The following is a 21,345-nucleotide window of genomic DNA, read 5'->3' as shown; positions in this document are numbered from 1 at the left end:
CTTAATTCTCTCGTCTTTTCTCCTCCCGCTCTTTCTTAATTTCTCATTGTCCATTGCATTTGTCGTAATCTATATGCATTTGACTGGAAATTTGAGGAACCATATTCTATGTTTTCTTGACAGATTAAATTTGAACCAGTTGCTGGTCCTAGTGGGCAATGTTTACATATATTTGTATATTTCTAGATGATTTGCAGAGACCAAAAACTACATTAGGAAACGACAGAAGTTCCACAGAGGATTTGCAGGTGCAGGTTCCGGGTTTAGATAAAATCGTTTTTCATTTTTTGGTTGCATGTAATCTGACTACTTAAAGCTTCTGGACACTTTCATTTACTAGCAGATTATTGAATTCAAATCAGTGCTATTCCATTGAGGTTTTAGTGATCATTTAGTGCATATTTAGTTGGCACGATGCTATTGACAAAATTTTAATCCATCGTATTTTTTTAGCGTGTGAGGTGTAAAGGTTTTGAGAAAAAAAGAGTAAATGAAAGAACTTGACAATTATCATACTCAATTTTGGAAAATGGTTTAGATGCTCATTTGATGTATGGATTTATTTTCATCATTTCATAGTTTATTCATGGCTTAATTAGCCAACGATGAGAATTAAAAAAGTCAAATAATTGACAATAAATAGGATACTTGCCTTATCTTCACCAAATTGACAATATATATATATATTGAAAAATGTGTAGTTAATAAGGAAAATTTTTGGATTTGTGTAAAAATAAATATTCGATTAAAAATAACTTTGAAAAAAATAAATTTTTAGAAAATCTAAGCCATCTCTAACGATTAATCAACAATTTGAAGTGTTTTTCTTGTATATTCTTGATAAACCAGCGTTTATATAGAGATATAGGAGGATCTGTTTGGAAAGTAAGGGTAGGGGCTAAGATTGTAATGACTAGGAGATAAAGAAATTAAAATATATAACCATAAAATAGATTATAGATATTAATTTGGCCAGCAAATCTTTGGTGGGACCCATTTTTGAACATGCTCGGTCCCACTTTCATGTTATCCATGTGTAACAAAATTAAAATATTTTAATTCATGAATTCATTTTCAAGTTTCAATGCTATTTCCAGTCGTTCTATGTAACATATATGTGATGGTTAGTGATTTGATGTTTTAATGTGATAACCCTACAACGTCCTCTTGCCAAGAATTCTCACGAAAACCATAATCTAAGCATGATTCGAGAGATCCTATATAATGAAATGAAATACAGTCGCACTCTAGTTGGTCTATAACCAGGGCCGGCCCTGAAATTTTAGATGCCCCGTGCGACATTTTAAAAATGGTGCCCCTTTCGTGTAATATAAAATATATTATAAAAAAAATAATTCAATAACATCATTTCATCCCAAAAATATGACATTAAAAAATTTGTTTAGTTTTTACATATTGTTAATAAAAAAAAATATAACTAAAACTTAAAAGCATTTTTCAAACTTCATCAAAATTCATATGTCATCAATAAAGAACCATCCAAACTATTAACCTCTTGGTACAATTTCACATGAGCAAACTTTGAAATCAAAAATAGCAAGTGCCACATGTAAATCTTGAAATGCAACAAATCATGTAAAAATATCGGTTCTCGCATTTTTAGAGACAATCTCATTAATTAAACCTTCGTAATCAATATGTTTTAGCAAATCTTTTTCAATAAATATCAAAACTAGCACATTCAATCATTCTTATAACATGGTTGATCACAAATAAGTTTTTAATAGGTTTAGTTTTGAAGAACATTTTTCGACAAATGCAACAATAACAATAATTATCAATAGTATTATATAAGCAATAAATCTATTCGAAAAGCAATCTAATCTTCTCAAATAAGTCGATATATTAAAAGCTATTTTTATTTCTTTTCGTAAAAAAAAAAAATTGCAAAAATTTAATGTAATCAACTATCAATTATCACCTAACAAAAAGTTACCCTTCTAGAACCAAAATAATAATTATAGTAATCATGAAATAGCAATTCACAAGTAGACTCGTTCTTGTGACTTGGTTGATCGCAAATAATATTTTAATAGCTTTAGTTTTGAAGAACATTTTTTGAAAAATCCAACAACAACAATAATTGTTAATAGTATTTTATAAGCAATAAATATATTTGAAAAACAATCCAATCTTCTTAAATAAGTCAATATATCAAAAGCTATTTTTGTTTCTTTTGGTAAAAAAATTGTCAAAAATTGAATGTAATCAACTATTAATTTTCACCCAACAAAAACTTACCCTTCAAAAAATTAAAAATTAAAAAATCATGAAATAACAATTCACAAGTGGACAACAGGCTCCAACAAATAGATTCTACTATTATAGAGTAAGTAATAAAGATTGACAATAAAGTCTTTTTTATTCTTTATTTGACTATTCTTTGTGGGCTAAAGGATAAGAATGAGAGAATTGATAAAAATGGATCTAGTATTAACTTTTCACTCTCCATTTTAATCATTTGAATTTTGGGCTACTTATTTTCTTTTTAGATTGGTAATTGATCAATGAAGCTAATTGGACAATTGATATTATGACTAGTAAAATAGATAGTTTATAATATTTTTAAAAGCAAGATATTTTAGAATTATAAAATATTTTTTTCAATATATGTTAAATTAAACATTTATTTTCAATAATATATTAAATTAAACAAATATTAACATAATATAATTTTTTTATTCTTTTTTCATAAATATTTTGCCCTTTAACTTAATATAATAATAAAAATTTTAAATCTTAAAATTAATAAAGCAATATGTACCATTATAAATATGTACTTCTACATATATACAGACTTACAAAAAAATTTTTTTTGGTGCCCCTATAATGCTGAGGCCCTGTGTGGTCGCTCAACTCGTACGTCCTCAGGGCCGCCTCTATTGCCAGGGTTGTGAATGAGAATAAATTCTATCAATTTCATCATTGAAGCATAATTTTTTTAATCGTTATTCTTTTATGGAATCAATTTAATTTCGATGAGAGAAATTTAATTTTTTTAATGGCCAAACTTAATTGACAGATGAAGTTTTGAGAGTGGGTGTTGGAGGAGGCATTGGGGAAGAAGATAAATTTTTTAAGGTTTTATGATTGTGGTGGAAGAATAAATTATTTTATGTGACAAATATATTAAAAATCTATTTATGTAATTTTATTTAAGGTTATTTAAGTAAATAAAAAAATTGTGTTTAACTAATAATTTTTGTAGTGGTGTTTGGAAAATATAATTCTTTGTTACTTGAATTAAGGCTTGCAAGTGTGTAAACATTTGTGGTACCCAATTTTTAGTGTGTATGAGTGTTGAGTTTCTTGGGTTTGACGACAACCCGCAAAAAGTTTCCATGTGAATTTAAGAGAAAATTGATAGTTTTCGTGGTTTAGAGTGTTTTCTTAATGGCGAATACAGATGAAGCGGACAGGAAACGGCGTCATCTTAGCTCTATATCACCAACTGCCGCCACTATGAATAAACCCTCTTCTATGCGAATAGATGAGGATAAAATGGTAAAGTTTTTATTAAATTTTTCTCAATTTATCAAAATTTTGAACTTCTTATCGAGAATTACGGAAATAAGATTGGAATTGGCTTCAAAATTCAATTTTGAATAATAAATTGCACATGTAGTACATCTTTTGATTTTTGCATGCATGCATCGTGTTCTTGGATTATGCAAGTTACTAAGTAAGTACTTCGTAGTTTTGGTTAATCTGCTCCCATGCTGCAAAAATGCTGGTTACTATGTTCCCATCATTTGATGCTGAGATCTAATGGGAGATGTGATCTGTATTTGTATATATTCTGTTATATGTCAAGGAAACTGGAACACGATGCTATAATCTTTCTGTGTTAACTAACATATTAAGATTCTACTTTGTTTAGTTACATGTAAATTACTGTTGTAGAGAGGAAATGTTTTCTTGGGTTTGAAAGTGGATTGCTTTAGAAATTGGAAGAGATTTATGGCTAGCACTGAGAACATTCTAGAAATGTGATAAAATCTCATGGTTTGCTGGAACCTGAAGCTTTCCCCTTTATTTCTCTGGGTATATGTTATATCCCTGACAGTCAAGAATAGAGATGGAAAGTACAATTAAGGAATGCTGGTGTCCACTGAACCTCATGACAAAGTGGTCACACTTTAAAGCTCCCTGGTTGACTTTAGATTACCCAATCATTTGGATGCTACCTCTCATAGTTAATATATCAGCTTCACTGGAATTTTTAAATATTTGGATGTGCTGGTTTCAACTTCTGTTGCAAACTTTTGTCTGTGGAGAGACAAGGGGATGAGTTCTTCAATTGGAAATTTAGCGGCAATAGTTTGTAGTGTGATGATAATTTTGTCCGATACAAGCTGAAGATTATAAAGCTGATGAGGTCCCTTGATTGTTGGCATTAGGATGTTCATGCACGGCCACTATCCTAATCCAAGAAAATTTAATTTTTACAAAAATCTCATTTTGGAAACAAGCTGAGTTTGAGTTATGCTGTTTTAGGCTCATGAAAGTTGCACAATTGCTAAAAGCACACAAATATCGGTTTTTCTATTGAAAACCTTTAGGTATTTTACAAGGACCAGTCTGTGTTTTAAGATATGTTGGCAAGCAATAAATTTCCTGTTTCCACTAGATATATAGTCAAAATTAATGGTTCTGCCTTCTTTCTTTGGAGTCTTGAGAGGTAAGTTGATGATTCAAGAGAAACATTTATTAGCCTCGAGGTAGCTAGATACTATTGAAAAGTTAAATACTGTTCGCAGGGGATATATAACGTCCCCAAAATATTTTAAATTTGTGAGTTAGAAAAAGGAAAAATGATGGTTGATGACAGTTCCATTTGAAGCTTGCATTTTGAGCCTCTGAAGGACAAGGTATATTGCAGAATTATTTTAAACATTTGCATCCCCCATTTTCCTTTTTCCCAAACTCGCATGTGGTAAAAATGACGTTTGGTACGTTAACTTTCTGACGTCTTTTGTGATGTAATAGTAATGCAATTACTTAATACCAGCCGCAAGGAAGCAATGGTATGACGAATTATTGGCTGACATCATGCATCATTTTTATCTGACTATGTTTGATATTTTACTTTCACTCATTTAATTTTCTCTTTATGCTTGATCTGAGCAGTTCTCAAGTTCGCTGTTTATGCCTTATTGAGCTTGGTAATTTGCCACGCTGTTTCAAGGCTTGCGTGGATCATGTCAGGCCCATTGTCTGTTATTTTAACATGGAAATGCTTTGTTTATTCCTTTTAGATGACGGGCTTCGGTTGATATATTTGATTACCTCAATCTTTTTTGTTTTACAAACTCTAATCTCTATGAGAAGAATTTGCACTATTCTGTTTCAATGCTTGTGTGGATCATGTCAGGCCCGTTATCTGTTATGTTGAAATGGAAATGATTCTCTATACCTTCAGATGAAGGGCTTCGGTTGAGATATTTTATTACCTCAATCATTTTTGTTTTATAAACTCTCATGTCAATGAAAAGAATTAGCACCCGAAATACGTGATTAGAATTCTCCATGTGTTAATTCATGATGGTCTTATTAACTTGACTGATACTAAAGATGCTTAAAAGTCCTTGAGGATGGATTAGAAGTTTGTAAGAATGTTCTCTTCTTTGAAGCACGCCACTCCTACTAGGATGGTGTGTTTGACACAAGTCGTACCCTGTTGGACACCAACACTCCTCAAAAATGTTGCTATAGTCTTTCTTTGGCAGTTTAATTTCAAAATTATTTTAATATAACAAATAGCTAATCTTATTTTAAAAGATTTCAACAACAAAAATCAAAACTGTAATATTATTCATTTTATTTAAACTAAAATGTATAAAACTAAAAACATACTATATAAATGTAGAGTTTTAAATAATTTAACTTAACACGTCCTTGATGCAAGGATGAATCCTGGAGCTCAAGTGAGCGCGGGTGGTTTTTGACTGTCCAAGATGATGCCCGCAATAAAAATCAAATATATCTATTATTATATTAACGTTATATTTGATTTTAACATTCATCAAATGCCAAAGTGGTAAGGCATTCCAAAATTTTATAGAGGAGTGCGGTTCAAATCTTTCCCATTGCCCAAGTTTCACCATCTGTTCGAATCTTTTCAGACTTTGAACATATATATTTATGTTGCACTCGTTGTTATCACCCACCAAATGCTATAGTGGTCAAACTTTCATCAATTCCAATGGAGATCATTGTTCGAATCTTTTTCCCATTGCATTGGTTTTAATAATAATATTTCAAAATGATAAAAAATATTAAAGTAAAATAATTAAATTAAGGATAGTTCTTGTAAAGTGTTGAACACTTGACCTCTGGCTTACAAAACGGATTACTTACCAACTGAACTACAGGAGTAAAATTGAAATTAATGAAATTACCAAATATATATCCAAAAACAATATACATTGACACCAAAAAAAAATTAATACCGGTGAATCCAGAACAGACGGCCGCGGGTGCTCGCCTAATGCTAGATCCACCGCTGCTTCAATGTGTCATTGTCCTAATTTTTTTCTCAAAAATCACATGATGATGTGTCTGTACAGTGTCTTATGCGTGTTGTGTGCCCGTGCTTTTTAGGCTCTTTCCCTATGATGTACAACTTTCTGAACCATATTTACCTATCATACGATTTTATGAGCCCCATAGACTCTTTATTATCCTGTTACTGTTGGTTTAGCTTAAGTTTCATCAGAAAATCTCCACTCCTACAAATGAAAGGTTCATGCCTTTGTTTCATCTCCTTGTCTAGTATATAAGTGATATGTGGCTGCATATCTTTTTGAACATCTCGATTTTATATATTTACATTTTAGTCATGGTTGATGCCATTAGCTAAGTAATTAAATGATATGACGTTTCATTTTTGACTTATTTGTTTGATTATTAAAACAAATGATGACCTAATTATCAAATGATTTATTTCATTGCTAACAGGACTCTGGCCTTTTAGTTTGTCTTGCTACTCCCTAGTTACATTTTCCTGCACGGTACTTATCTTCGATAGCATGGATATAATTCTTTCAATGAAAATTTCTCTATTAAATGATTAATTACAATCCCATATTCATTTTCCTTTCTTACTTCCATGCTTCAGTGTGCATGAATGCATTTTGGTTGTCGTTTTATGATAGTTAACTAGGAGATGAATGAATTGGCTCTGATAGGGTAGGAGCATGTTTTAGTAAAAAAATGTTGTTGTTTTTTAGCTGTAAGCTTACTTTTGTTTTGGCCGCTTGATTGTAGTCTTTGGTGTTTCCCATGTGGACATATAACTAAAATACAGGCCGAGCTTGTACTTCTCCATATTTAATCCTGTAAGCATTACCTTAAAGTTTAAAATTCTTAATGGTGCAGCTCGTTGCAGCAGTGTTCAATTCCAAAATCAGATGCTTTTTCTGAAGTTAGAAGATCAGAAGATTGAGATTAGTGCTCGAGATAATAAAATGTGTCGATTGAGGGAGAAACAACAGTAATATGAGAAGACTTTGGCTGTGGTTAATAACTTTTGGGGAGAGGTATTGTACTTTGATGCTTCTCTGTTTATTTTATTACTTGTTTTTTTTTACATGTCTAATTTACAATTTTCTCAAGCTGTATGGTCAACTTAGTGACTTTAATGTTGGCTCTGGTTTTTCTTCCAGCTGGTTGATGACTTGGAATCATGTTCTAATTACACAGAGGACTTGTCGAGACATGGGATAGGTTTTGAATATCAAATTGTCAAAGAAGGTGAGGGACACCTGACCTAAACTAGATTTTTTCTCCCTTCACTGATGGCACCCAGAATCCATTAAAACACACAATACAGGATTAGTTGGATTATTAAATATTAGGAAAAATTGCAGCATTGGTCCCCAATATATTATCCGAGTAGCTAGTGGGCTCAATCTTTAAAAGGGAGCAAGTTGGACCTCGACCTTTCATTATAGTGGACAATCAATCCCAACAATAAAAAGTATTCAAATCTTTAGTAAATTGTAATGTGGCCCTCCTGAAAATAGTTACTTGGGTATTTAGCTTAATAAAGTTGGACTTCTGAGGGTCGTGTGGCAATTTAACACAGATTTGGACAGTGTGTTTCGTTGAGGATTGATTGATGATAAAAGGTTCAGGATTGATTTGCTACATTTTTAATGTTGGTGGCCAACTTGGTACTTGAGCAATAGGTTGGGAACCGTTTATATGATTTTACTTTTCTGTAATCAAAGAAATGGTAGTTCGCAATCGAGTAATGACTCATTTCCATTTTGAAAAATATACACCTGTGATTATTATCTCCTACGTGTATTTACCCGATTGGAATAGTACAGCTAATTCCTGTCATTGCTGACTTATAACTGACTGGCGTTTGGAATCTTATGATTTATATTGGTTGGTCACAATTACAAAAGGTAGATGTCTTAGACAGAACCAGCACTGTCGATGCTTTCTAGGGATTTTTAGTTTTTGGAAGTTTAGCCTCCTTGAACTAGGTTTGGATTGAGATGATGGGCAAGGCCTAATTCTTCTCCTCTATTTCATGTTTAGTTTGTTTTGATGGCTAAAATTGCCTCTTTGGGCTAGGAAATCCATGGCAGATTCCAATCACTTTACAAATGTGAGATTCTTATAGTTTCTCGTTCATTTTTTTTCCTTCTCTAACAGACTCTTCTTTTCTATCTTGTCTGTGCATCTGTATGTATGTATGTTTACTGTTTTCTCTCTGTTGTCTCGTTTATACTTCATTATTGATTAGCGTATGTGTTCTCAATCTTTAATTATTAAAAGTTGGTGTGCCAATATGGACCTGCGGTTTTAGATCAAGGAAGGAAAGTGATCAATAATTGCAGTTAAAATCAATGTAGAACATAACTTTTTGTGTTGACCACAACGGGGAAGCTTTACACCTGCCATCCAGTAACTATGCAGATTACATTCCTTTATTTCCTTTTCCATATTGTTTTGAGATATGTGCTACTGAACACTTCTTTGTTGTCTGCAATAGTCTTCTTAGAAAACTAAATGCTGATGTCAAGCCTAATTTTCCTATATTAGTGGATGAGCTGAAGTTACATGAAGATTTTGTTAACTAATCAAGATCTATTAATTGCTTGTTTTGATGGCTATTCACCTTCCGAAGCTGTGTTTTTAAGCCGGCTCTTAGAAACAGGTACAACTGAAAGTAGCTCAGCTGGTACTGCTGCAAGTCAAATTGAAGAAGGTAGTCTTATTGACGTGGAAAAGTCTAGAGCTACATTGTGTAACACAGTAACTCTTCCTATGGTCTATGTGATTTAGAGGATAGGTTGTATATTGCATCTTTTCGAGCTTCTTTCATCTGGTGGTAAGAACATACTAGGAACACTGTTGAAGATATAGAGTTCTTCATTGTGGATCACGACATTTCTTATCGATGTTATCCATTCACTCTTTTTGTTGCTTACTCACCTTTCTTGGTTGCTCATTTTCTTTGTTCTCTTTCTCTCTCGCTCTAGGATCAAGCCAACATATTGGCTCCTGTGATTTGAAATCAAAGGTTAAAATTCTGAGACTGGCAGATGGTAATCTTCATTTGAAGCACAAATTGCTGGCTGGTGAATTACATAGCCATCGAGACATTGATGCAAAGAGCGAAGCTGATCTTAGAAATTTGAGAGGTACTTAACTATGGGTACTCTGTTATGCAGTATTCGATGATATTCAGGACAATTTTCCTTATTGATCTTGACTAATATCTCTCTGCTTTTAAGCTATAGTTGGCATAAGCGCACAACTAAACTTAATCCTGGGTCTCACATTATGTTGACAGTGTATTGCATCGATCGCGGATGTGTTAATCATCTTTATGCTTTGGGCCTATAGAAAAAGTTAATGGCATTTGTTGTGTTGCTATGGGCTTACATAAGATTAGTTGGAATTATCATGAGACTGAAGCAGCAGTGAGTAGCTTATGAATTCATGTTGGTGGAAGATTAATATTTTCATAATAACGTAATAATTTAGATGTATTCAAGTACGATTTGTTTTTGTGCTTATCGACTAATTTAAAAGTTGGTTTCTTGCATATATTTTCTTTCGATTATATGTGTGCTAAAGCATGTATGCTACAATCCTGATGTTGGTGGTATAAATGGAGTGTTTTTGAAGCTATGGTGAATTTGTGATATGTATGCAAGGTATCAAGTTGGTGTAACATTATATAACAAAGATCATTCTGAAGTTCAATCACTATCCGTTTTTAAAATTACATGCAGAACAGAACTTTTAGAGTAAATTACTTCAGAAACAAGAATTAGCTTGACTTGGTGGGTTTTGAAACTTGGTGATTAAAATGTTCCAAGAGAGAACTTGTTGATATTTTTTCAGTTATTGATGTTTTAGGTAGCTTTATTGTGTTTTGCATTTCTAATGTTTTCAAGTAACTGCATCTGTCAGGTGTATTCTTTACCTGTACATATGCCTCCTATATACATGCTTTGCACTTGGCACATTTTACTTTTTAGATATCTCAAGAAAAAATTGAACTGAGATATAATACTTTGACTCCTTTTCATGTCATGATAAATCACTTACGGCAGAATGGATTGACGAATCATATCCCTATTGTTCATGAATGTACTGGTTGGAGAATCATATTTAACTGTGTTTCTTGCATAATTTTGGAAAATAACTGCCTGGTGGGGTTTAGCATGAAGACTGCATTTTGTTACTAAAATTTCTAAAAGGTGCAGAAAATGTGACTGGTGCCTCCTAAGTTAATCATACAAAATGCGGATGATTGTTCTCATCGAGTCCTTGCCTGATACTAACCAGTTTTTATATTATCTTTCCTGAAGCAGGTTATTTTTTGTAGTTTGAAAATATATATATATGATTTTCAAATTTTTATGTAGATGCCTACTAGAAATTTGCATTTTATCTGGTCATTTATATAGTGAGGTTTACTAGAGTGTCCAAAATGTCCCCATTTGCTGTGTTCAACTATACTTCAATTATCCACATCTTTTTGGTTGTCAATATTACAGGAGATTTGGAGACTACTGCTGCTGGATTGGAAGAAAGAAACTGCAAGTTGGCAATTTTAAAATCCGAAAGAGCTGAGGGAAAGGGGGAATTTTTGCCTGTCCCAAATCGGTTGTATTTCCGGTCACCACTGATAAAGCTAGAGATAAACAAAAAGATTTGCAAGGCATGGAGTCCACAATGAAGGAGTTAGTGGTAATCACTTGCATTATGTTTTATGGAGTCTATAGTTGATTGCACTGTAGCTTAGATAATGGACTAGGTTATCTATGCAGGACGACTCTGCTAGATTACAAGAACTCAAGCGTCTTCATGATTATCGGATAGACATATTGAGGCAATTATTAATATTGCAAGTTAGTTCTTTCGTTCTTGATTTTTCTGTTTTGTGCTTCGAAATGTCTCTTTAGTGGTTATGCAATACTTCCCCCTTCTGTATTTATTCTTACTCATCTTTTGAAATTGGATTTTTCTTGATAGCTCAATCTAAAGAATGTGAAGCGTATATGTTCGTCCCGACCATATCTCATGCTGAAAGATCAACTTGCTAAGTCTAAGGCCGATGTAGTTCAATATCATGCTCTTTATGAGAAACTACAGGTTGTAACTGGTTGGTCATTTTATTTTTGATGCCTTTTTTTTTTGTGTGAAGAAAATTTAGTTATATTGCTCACTCATCTATGTAAATTCAGGTCGAAAAAGGCAATCTTGCCTGGAGGGAAAAAGATACTCATATTAGAAAAGAATTAGTTGATTTTTTTCATCAAGCTTCAGCTATTGCCGATTCTAGAATTAAGGACCTAGAGGCAGATATAGAAAAGTGCATCAAAGAAAAAAATTGGATCGAAAAAAAGATGGAAGAAGTGCCTAAAGAACCTGGTATGAAGATTTTGATGATTCCCTCTTGGGACATGTCCTTATTGGTACTGTCAGTAAGTTTCATGTCCTTCCCGATTTCAGGTAGGATAGAAATCATTGCAGAGTTCGAAGGTTTAATTTATTCATTTCCTGAGGAAATGTGTAGCATGCAAAATCAGTTTAGTAGATTCAAGGAGGATGCTTCAGATGTTCATAGTTTGCGAGCTGATGTAAAATCTCTTGCCCACATTCTTGATTGTAAGGTGGGATTTCTTTTGCTTGCAGTTTTCTTTTCTTATTTCTTTTGTTTTCAATTGCTGCTTATGCTGGTCAAAAGCTTCTGTTAAATATCTGCAGGCTATGGAATTGGAAGCTTTTTCATTGAGGTCAGCTGAACAAAATGCCGAAATACAGAAGTTGCAAGCTGTGGTATGAGTTTTCCCCTTCATTACATAAGTTAAGAAATATGTCTGTTACTACGTTGTCGTCCATCTAATATACTACTTGTTTATCCTGGCTCCGAAACAAACCACCATGTGCTTGATGAATGAATGAATGAAAGAAAGTGTCTATGAGGCTACAAGACTTAACTCGATTACCACACAAGTATAACAATTATGGTGGAAATTCACGTCGAATTATTTTTAACAATGCAACTGAGCTTCCTAATTGGTATACCTGTAATAACTTTCCAATAATACCTACCCAAGATAGTGCTAACACGTAAAACAGCTTTATGTACAATCTGACAATATTGTAAGATCAGGAAAAGTTTAATGGACTGAACTGACATATTCTCTTTTAACATTTTATGGATGAGTTGAACTTTCACTAGACAAGAACTGTAGCTATCGCTATCCGTATTGCTTAGTCCTGCTTTCTGAACAAAGACCGTTAATATCTTGGGTTGGTTTCAAATATAGTAGAGACTTTCTTCAGCATTTTTAATTTCAATTTTCTTGGTACAGGTCCGTGGTTTAAAGGAAACCATTTCAGACTTGAAGCTTTTTAGGGAAATGTACAGATGTGAATCAACTGATTCAAGGTTAGTGTTTCTTGGGGATTTCTGCTTTAGATTTCAATCAAGTCACTTATGTTGGATCCAAATGGCTTCTTCATAATTTTGTGTGCTCTTGAAAAAATGTGGTTGTTTCTCTGCACATATTATAAACTTGAGTTCCACGGTCTTAGCATCCTCATGTATTTATTGATTTTATCAGTGCTAACGTGTTTATACTGCTGATGTTTGCCTTTTGATCTATTCATGTTTATACCAATATGGTTTGTCCAATGCATGTAGCCTGTAATTCTGGACAATGTTAAATTTGACAAATTCAATATTATTCTAATAGAATGGTCATTGTACTCTCCTATGTATTTCTTTGAGTGTTTTTGAGATTCTCCGATGCTTGACAAATGTTTATCCTTGTTTTGGCACTTGCACTTTAAATGGAATTAACACTGACGTTATTGCATATTTCTTTTATTTCAGAGTCTTGATGAATAAAGATGAGTATTCAATGTTGTTTTCCCCCCATTGATACAGATGTCATAATAGTAGTTGCTTAAGTGTGCGTATACTGGTTTGATATATGTATGTTGATTGCAGGGAAGTGGATGAAGCTAGAAATGGGGAAATTAAGGCATGGGCTTATTTTCGGAGCCTGATTACTTCTCTTGATGGACAGAATTTGGAGTCACGACTTAAAGCCTCAATTGAAGCTGAGGTGAAATCCCAGCAAAGGTTAGCTGCAGCAGAAGCTGAGATAGGTGACCTGAGACAGAAGTTAGAGGCCTCTAAAAGGTTTGTTCTACATCGTGCTTCTATTTGCTTAGTGTCTTCCATAATATTTTTCTATTTTCTAGTTCTCATCAATTGAAACTAAATTAAACTCGAAGGCTATTTTCCCCCTTCCCATTTTACCTTTCCCTCCATTCCATCATCGTCATCATCATCTATTCATCTGCTGCTTCTCCTCTGTACTTTTCTTAAGTCTCTCTTCATTGGGTCATGAATGCTTGAACTCGAAGATTCATAGCAGATTTCCTCCAGAAAAGGTAATATTTTCTAATTACTAGATGAATTCGGAAGAACATATTTTCTTCAATGAGGTAGTTATCTGCTTTGAGATTTGAGTTCTGGTATTGACTGCTATGGATCTAAGATGTTGGCCTTCTCCCTCATTTTATCTTTTTGCATGTTTTATCGCTTTTTTGTTCCTCCAGCTTGATGGTGTTTCAATTGATTGATAACTTGATATGTTGCAATGTCATGGCATGTACACAGGACGTAGTAATTCTTATAAATGGAAGGGATCAACTAAATTCTTTCATCCCAGGTTGAGGAAGAGTATAGTTGTACAAATAATGACCACATCATACACCTCAACATTTTTCATCAGAATTTGTAAAATATTTGGATAAATATGTGTAACGACCTAGGCCTCGTGCCCAAGCCGTTATATCATATGTACTTTCTGCTTTGGGTGGGCATCTGCCCACTTACCTCCTTATGGATTTCTATTACGATCCAGGATTCGAACCCAAGACCTCTTCCTAATGAGAGATATAAGTTGAATTTTGGTACCAATTGGGTTTTGTCGGGGCTGGGGAATTGGAAGATGGAAGTACAGATGATTGAGTTGAGCCCATTGGAGGTCTAATGTGGTGGAAAAAGCTTCTCCTCCATGAGCACTGGTGAGTGGAGAGATAGATAGGACAATTAGCGAGATTTGAGTGTTCAGTTGTCTATATGCCACCATGCCTAAATTCTATTTCCTTCTATTCCATTTTGTCCACAGCTCTTTGGAACTTTAAATAAAACCCGTGCCCCATAAAGTGTTAAGACAATTCACCTCCCATGACCAATGCGATTCTCAATTTTGATACTTGTTTGACACTTTTAATTGTGTTCGACAGACATTGGAGGCACATATCCTTGCCTGACACTGTCGAAGACTGCACACTTCTCATTCTAGGCATGTCAAATGAATCATAACTAACTTGAGTTGGCGTAAACAAATTTGCCTTTCCAGTTATGATAATTGTTTTCTTCAGCTCTCTGATCAAGAAATTCATGCTGGTTTGATTGCACACTTTTCAAGTTATTACTTTCACCAGATTTATCTTGTGAACTGTTTGATATTTACATTGAGTCTGAAAATCAAACTTTAGTCATCCCTGAAAATGTTTGGCAGCTTTAGTGAAACATATGTACACATTTGGAACTTGGGAGGTCTATCTTAGCTTTCATTTGCAGTAAAATTCCCCCTTGCTTCCTCCTACGTAATATTATTATCCTTTTCTTATTTGTACAAAAGAATCAGATTTATACCGTGTTTATTGCAGCAGTTGAGCTTTCTCAGTGGCTAAATAAGGTGAAACTGGACATAATTGTCCTAGAAAGTTTTTACTTTCCCACTTCCACGATGTTAAACTCTGTAGTAATGATGTTTCTGAACATACATGTTCCGTTCTTGTTCTGAAACAAGAACACAGGATACAAGCATGTTGTCTTGTCAAGGATTCTTGCATTTGTTTTTCCAGTTTTCATACCATAAAAGATGCACAAGTATTTCTGCTTTCATTGAGGTTTATTTTGTAAGTGTCATCATGTTGTTTTACCTCCTGGTTCAGCTTGTTTTACAGGGAGTGCAGGCAACACAGATGAGGGATGCCCTATTGATGAAGAAGCGTTACTTGGAAAGAATAAATTGTCAAAACAAGGCAACTGTTAGATTTTATGACACTAAAGCTGCTAGAATTGAATATCAGGTAATATTGAGGTGCCTCTGTTCTGTAGTGCCGAATGTTGTGTCCGATCAATATCATATTGGTATTCTTTTTATTGCAGTTGAAATCCTACGCGGACCAAATTCGGAGGTTTTCTAAAATTAGGGCTCGAAGAACAGTTACTTTAGAGAACACCCAAAAAAGAGTGTTATATGTGAGGAAGTCATCTCAGCAACTGAGGAACACATTTGAAGAATCAAAATCAAAGCTTGACATAAGTACAGTTGGATTTGCTAAGCTGCAGATAGAATTGTAATGTGATGTCATTCCTATCATTTCTTGTTTTTAAACTATTTCTCCTTACTAGGTTTGAGAAGAAAAGAATAGAAGAAGACGTAGAAACTCTTAGAAGGAAAACAAAAAGATTGAAGTTGCATTCCAAGGTTTCATCCCCAACTGAAAAGCTTCTGCAGGAACTCGGAGAATACAAGGAAATACTGAAGTGCAGTATTTGCCTTGATAGAAGTAAAGAGGTATATCCATTTGGAAACAGGGATCCCTGTGAAGTATCAAGACAGTTACAACCTAAAAATGAAACTCAAATATTAATAATGCTAATATGCTACAAAGAATTTGAAAGAATAAATGTGATGTATGAGGGAAATGGCGAAATTATGTGACGACAGAATACAGGACCATTAATGATGGTGGGATATGGTGAACGGTGATAGTTTTCTTTATATATGAAAACGTGTCTGCTGTATTCTTCACGAATAAGAAACTTTAATTTTGCTTTCATAGCCTGCACAGTCTATAGTTCTTGAGGAGATAACCAGTGCCTTTTTTTTTTTAGGTGTTTATCGCCAAATGCTACCACCTGTTCTGCAGCCATTGCGTACAGAGAGTTATAGAAACGGGCCAGCTCAAGTGCCCAGAATGTGCGGCAAGTTTTGAGGCTAGCGATGTTAAACCCGTTGAGGCAAAATGGAAAGTTTACTATAGACGTAGAAGAAATAAAATCAATTAGGATTTTATAGAATTTGTTATTGATTATTAATGCGTCTTATTGCGATTTCAAGACAATTGACTTTGTTTCCTTTATAGAGGAAACCTTGTTATTCTGTATTAATCCTAGTTTAAACTCTATATAAAGAGGTAAAGAGGTTCTTTGATTGTAATAAATAAACCATTACTATTGAATAAACTTGCAATCTCCCTCTTAATTCTCTCGTCTTTTCTCCTCTCGCTCTTCTTTCTTAATTTCTCATTGTCTATTGCATTTGTCGTAATCTATATGCTTTTGACTGGAAATTTGAGGAACCATATTCCATGTTTTCTTGACAGATTACATTTGAACCAGTTGCTGGTCCTAGTGGGCAATGTTTACTTATATTTGTATATTTCTAGATGATTTGCAGAGACCAAAAACTACATTAGGAAATGACAGAAGTTCCATGGAGGATTTGCAGGTGCAGGTGCAGGTGCAGGTTCCGGGTTTAGATAAAATCGTTTTTCAGTAATCTCACTACTTAAAGCTTCTGGACACTTTCATTTACTAGCAGATCATTGAATTCAAATCATTGCTATTCCATTGAGGTTTTAGTGATCATTTAGTGCATATTTAGTTGGCACGATGCTATTGACAAAATTTTAATCCATCATATTAATTATTAAAACATTGATTTGTTTGAAAAATATGGCATTTTTAGCGTGTGAAGTGTAAAGGTTTTGAGAAAAAAAGAGTAAATGAAAGAACTTGACAATTATCATACTCAATTTTGGAAAATGGTTTAGATGCTCATTTGATGTATGGATTTATTTTCATCATTTCATAGTTTATTCATGGCTTAATTAGCCAACGATGAGAATTAAAAAAGTCAAATAATTGACAATAAATAGGATACTTGCCTTATCTTCACCAAATTGACAATATATATATATATTGAAAAATGTGTAGTTAATAAGGAAAATTTTTGGATTTGTGTAAAAATAAATATTCGATTAAAAATAACTTTGAAAAAAATAAATTTTTAGAAAATCTAAGCCATCTCTAACGATTAATCAACAATTTGGAGTGTTTTTCTTGTATATTCTTGATAAACCAGCGTTTATATAGAGATATAGGAGGATCTGTTTGGAAAGTAAGGGTAGGGGCTAAGATTGTAATGACTAGGAGATAAAGAAATTAAAATATATAACCATAAAATAGATTATAGATATTAATTTGGCCAGCAAATCTTTGGTGGGACCCATTTTTGAACATGCTCGGTCCCACTTTCATGTTATCCATGTGTAACAAAATTAAAATATTTTAATTCATGAATTCATCTTCAAGTTTCAATGCTATTTCCAGTCGTTCTATGTAATATATATGTGATGGTTAGTGATTTGATGTTTTAATGTGATAACCTTACAACGTCCTCTTGCCAAGAATTCTCACGAAAACCATAATCTAAGCATGATTCGAGAGATCCTATATAATGAAATGAAATACAGTCACATTAGACTCTAGTTGGTCTATAACCAGGGCCGGCCCTGAATTTTAGATGCCCCATGCGACATTTTAAAATGGTGCCCCTTTCATGTAATATAAAATATATTATAAAAAAAAATAATTCAATAACATCATTTCATCCCAATAATATGACATTAAAAAATTTGTTTAGTTTTTTACATATTGTTAATAAAAAAAATATAACTAAAGCTCAAAAGCATTTTTCAAACTTCATCAAAATTCATGTGTCATCAATAAAGAACCATCCAAACTATTAACCTCTTGGTACAATTTCACATGAGCAAACTTTGAAATCAAAAATAGCAAGTACCACATGTAAATTTTGAAATGCAACAAATCATGTAAAAATATTGGTTCTCGCATTTTTAGAGACAATCTCATTAATTAAACCTTCGTAATCAATATGTTTTAGCAAATCTTTTTCAATAAATATCAAAACTAGCGCATTCAATCATTCTTATAACATGGTTGATCACAAATAAATTTTTAATAACTTCAGTTTTGAAGAACATTTTTCGACAAATGCAACAATAACAATAATTGTTAATAGTATTTTATAAGCAATAAATATATTCGAAAAGCAATCCAATCTTTTTAAATAAGTCAATCTATCAAAAGTTATTTTTGTTTCTTTTGGTAAAAAAATTCTCAAAAATTGAATGTAATCAACTATCAGTTTTCACCTCACAAAAACTTATCCTTCAAAAAATAAAAAATCATGAAATAGCAATTCACACGTGGACAACGGGCTCCAACAAATAGATTCTACTATTATAGAGTAAGTAATAAAGATTGATAATAAAGTCTCTTTTATTCTTTATTTGACTATTCTTTGTGGGTTAAATGATGAGAATGAGAGAATTGATAAAAATGGATTTAGTATTAGCTTTTCACTCTCCATTTTAATCATTTGAATTTTGGGCAACTTATTTTCTTTTTAAATTGGTAATTGATCGATGAAGCTAATTAGACAATTGATATTAGGACTAGTAAAATAGATAGTTTATAATATTTTTGAAAGCAAGATATTTTAGAATTATAAAAATATTTTTTTTCAATATATGTTAAATTAAACATTTATTGTCAATAATATATTAAATTAAACAAATATTAACATAATATAATTTTTTATTCTTTTTTCGTAAATATTTTGCCCTTTAACTTAATATAATAATAAAAATTTTAAATCTTAAAATTAATAAAGCAATATGTACCATTATAAATATGTACTTATATATATATATACTTACAAAAAAATTTTTTTTGATGCCCCTATAATGTTGAGGCCCTGTGCGATCGCTCAACTCGCACGTTCTCAGGACCGCCTCTGTCTATAACGAAATCGGGTGTTTGGTGCAACCTACTTAGTCAAGCGTTATATATATTGTCCTTTTGCCCGTGCATTATGCGTGGTTGTCATTGTCGCAAAATTAAAATTTATACCAACTGACCATTCAAAGGACAAATAGCTATACACGTTTGAAAGATGCTTCGAAAGCATATGGTACACACATTAATATAAAAGTGCCACTTGATTAACAAAATAGCTGTAACTGTACCATTTTCCTTTTTCTAACGTTTCGTGTTTCTTTTTCTTTCCCTTTTTTTAAATAAATTGATCTGATTTATGTAAGAATTTTATAAACCCCAACTTGATTCCCTATTTTTATGTGCATCTTTCACAATTCTTTTCTGGCAGCCACAAGGCATACATGGAAGAACATTTCAACTTCGAGAGTCTAGCTCAAGACACCACCACCTCGTCCACATCATTTTCAATGACTTCGTCCTCGATGACAAGATCCACCACCTCTTCCTCCTCGAACTCTTGGTCGATATCTTCCTATCGAAGTACAAAGAGTCTAAATGAGGGCAAAGCTCACAAGAACTCGAAATATGTTCGAGGAGAAAAAAGTGGCAAAGCGAATGACAAGAAGCATACAACTTATCGAGGTGTACGAAAGCGTAGTTGGGGCAAATGGGTGTCCGAGATTCGACAACCTAAGAAGAAATCAAGAATATGGCTTGGAACATATCCAATACCAGAAATGGCAGCCCGAGCACATGATGTAGCAGCTTTAGCAATCAAAGGTCACTCAGCTTATCTTAACTTCCCACATTTGGCTCATGAACTCCCCCGGCCCGCCTCGGCATCGCCAAAGGACATCCAAGCTGCGGCCGCAAAGGCGGCTGCCGCCACAATTCGCGGTGGTGCAGAAGCTGAAGCACGACTGAGCAAAGCCCAGCTACCCAATTCTCATTCATCAACGAATTTATCGCAGGAACACTTTCAAGAATCTACTGATGATGACACGTTTTATGATCTGCCAGATCTTTCAATGAACGGTGCAGAACACAATGATGGATACTGTACTTACTATGCCTTGTCATGGCAGTTAGAGGGATCCGATCATATCAGATACGGGTCGCCTGAGGATTCATATTTATGGGAGTCTAACTGTTACAAGTGAGGACAGCTGTAACTATCGAAACTCATTTTTGGCGCAAATTTTTCAGGAGAGTTAATTATGATCGTATAATGAATAAATCTAAGCTTTCTTTTTCCAATATTTTTTTATTTTCTTAGGGTTCTTTTATTTACTTCATATGGCCCCATAGTAGTATAATTTAATGAGATATATAGTCTTGGAAATTCTATGTAGTAGAAATGAGAATAGTAATATTGTACTTAACTAAATTAGAAAAATACTTCGATAAATAGACGTGGCATGGAATAATCAGTCATATATTGAACGTATGTTTGGTCCCATTTTTCATAAGTTTATTTTAAATTACATATTTTATGAAATTCACAACTTTTATTAACTTTTAAATCATACACGTTTATAAATTTTTATCAAAATCTGCGATACAAATTTCAACTAAACCAAACAAGGACACATGAAACTCAGAAAATCTCCCTCACAAGAATCAACTCAGAGACAAATTATCACAGCTGGATGTGGTTAAGAAGGATTACATTAATGCATTAAATCTTTTCCTAAAAATCTAAGCCAAATATTAGAAAAGAGTTCGTTTAATCAACTCCTAGTTTTTATAGATAATAAAATTGAATTTATTGTATGCACATGCATATGTGATGTAACCTGTAACAAGTTCCAAGGGCTTGTTTATTGTCCCTTGGAAAGGCGTACAACTAATTTATTTGATTCCAAATATTCAAACCATTT

At 33.2% G+C, this 21,345-nt stretch overlaps 2 protein-coding genes and 1 pseudogene across 2 annotated transcripts in view; all 3 read left to right on the top strand.

Annotated features, from left to right (window-relative positions):
- The window catches only part of LOC111389626 (E3 ubiquitin-protein ligase BRE1-like 1), a 48,666-nt gene extending 32,692 nt beyond the window's left edge, over positions 1-15,974 (top strand). The window contains exons 10-11 of the mRNA XM_023014555.1: positions 15,544-15,681; positions 15,761-15,974. The gene's annotated coding sequence lies outside the window, so the exon portion shown is untranslated. The remainder of the gene's footprint in view (positions 1-15,543; positions 15,682-15,760) is intronic.
- On the top strand, positions 7,783-16,848 carry LOC111389618 (annotated as a pseudogene).
- Positions 16,849-19,579: 2,731 nt separating this feature from the next.
- On the top strand, positions 19,580-20,905 carry LOC111389636 (ethylene-responsive transcription factor ERF039-like). Its single transcript, XM_023014568.1, has one exon. The coding sequence runs from the start codon at positions 19,867-19,869 to the stop codon at positions 20,623-20,625; it is 759 nt and encodes a 252-aa protein (XP_022870336.1). The 5' UTR covers positions 19,580-19,866; the 3' UTR covers positions 20,626-20,905.
- The last annotated feature ends 440 nt before the right edge of the window (positions 20,906-21,345 follow it).

This window comes from Olea europaea, unplaced genomic scaffold (assembly GCF_002742605.1).
Source record: "Olea europaea var. sylvestris unplaced genomic scaffold, O_europaea_v1 scaffold602, whole genome shotgun sequence".
NCBI lineage: Eukaryota > Viridiplantae > Streptophyta > Magnoliopsida > Lamiales > Oleaceae > Olea > Olea europaea.
The sequence above is the reverse complement of the archived record's forward strand: the minus strand, read 5'-3'. Positions and strand labels throughout refer to the sequence as shown.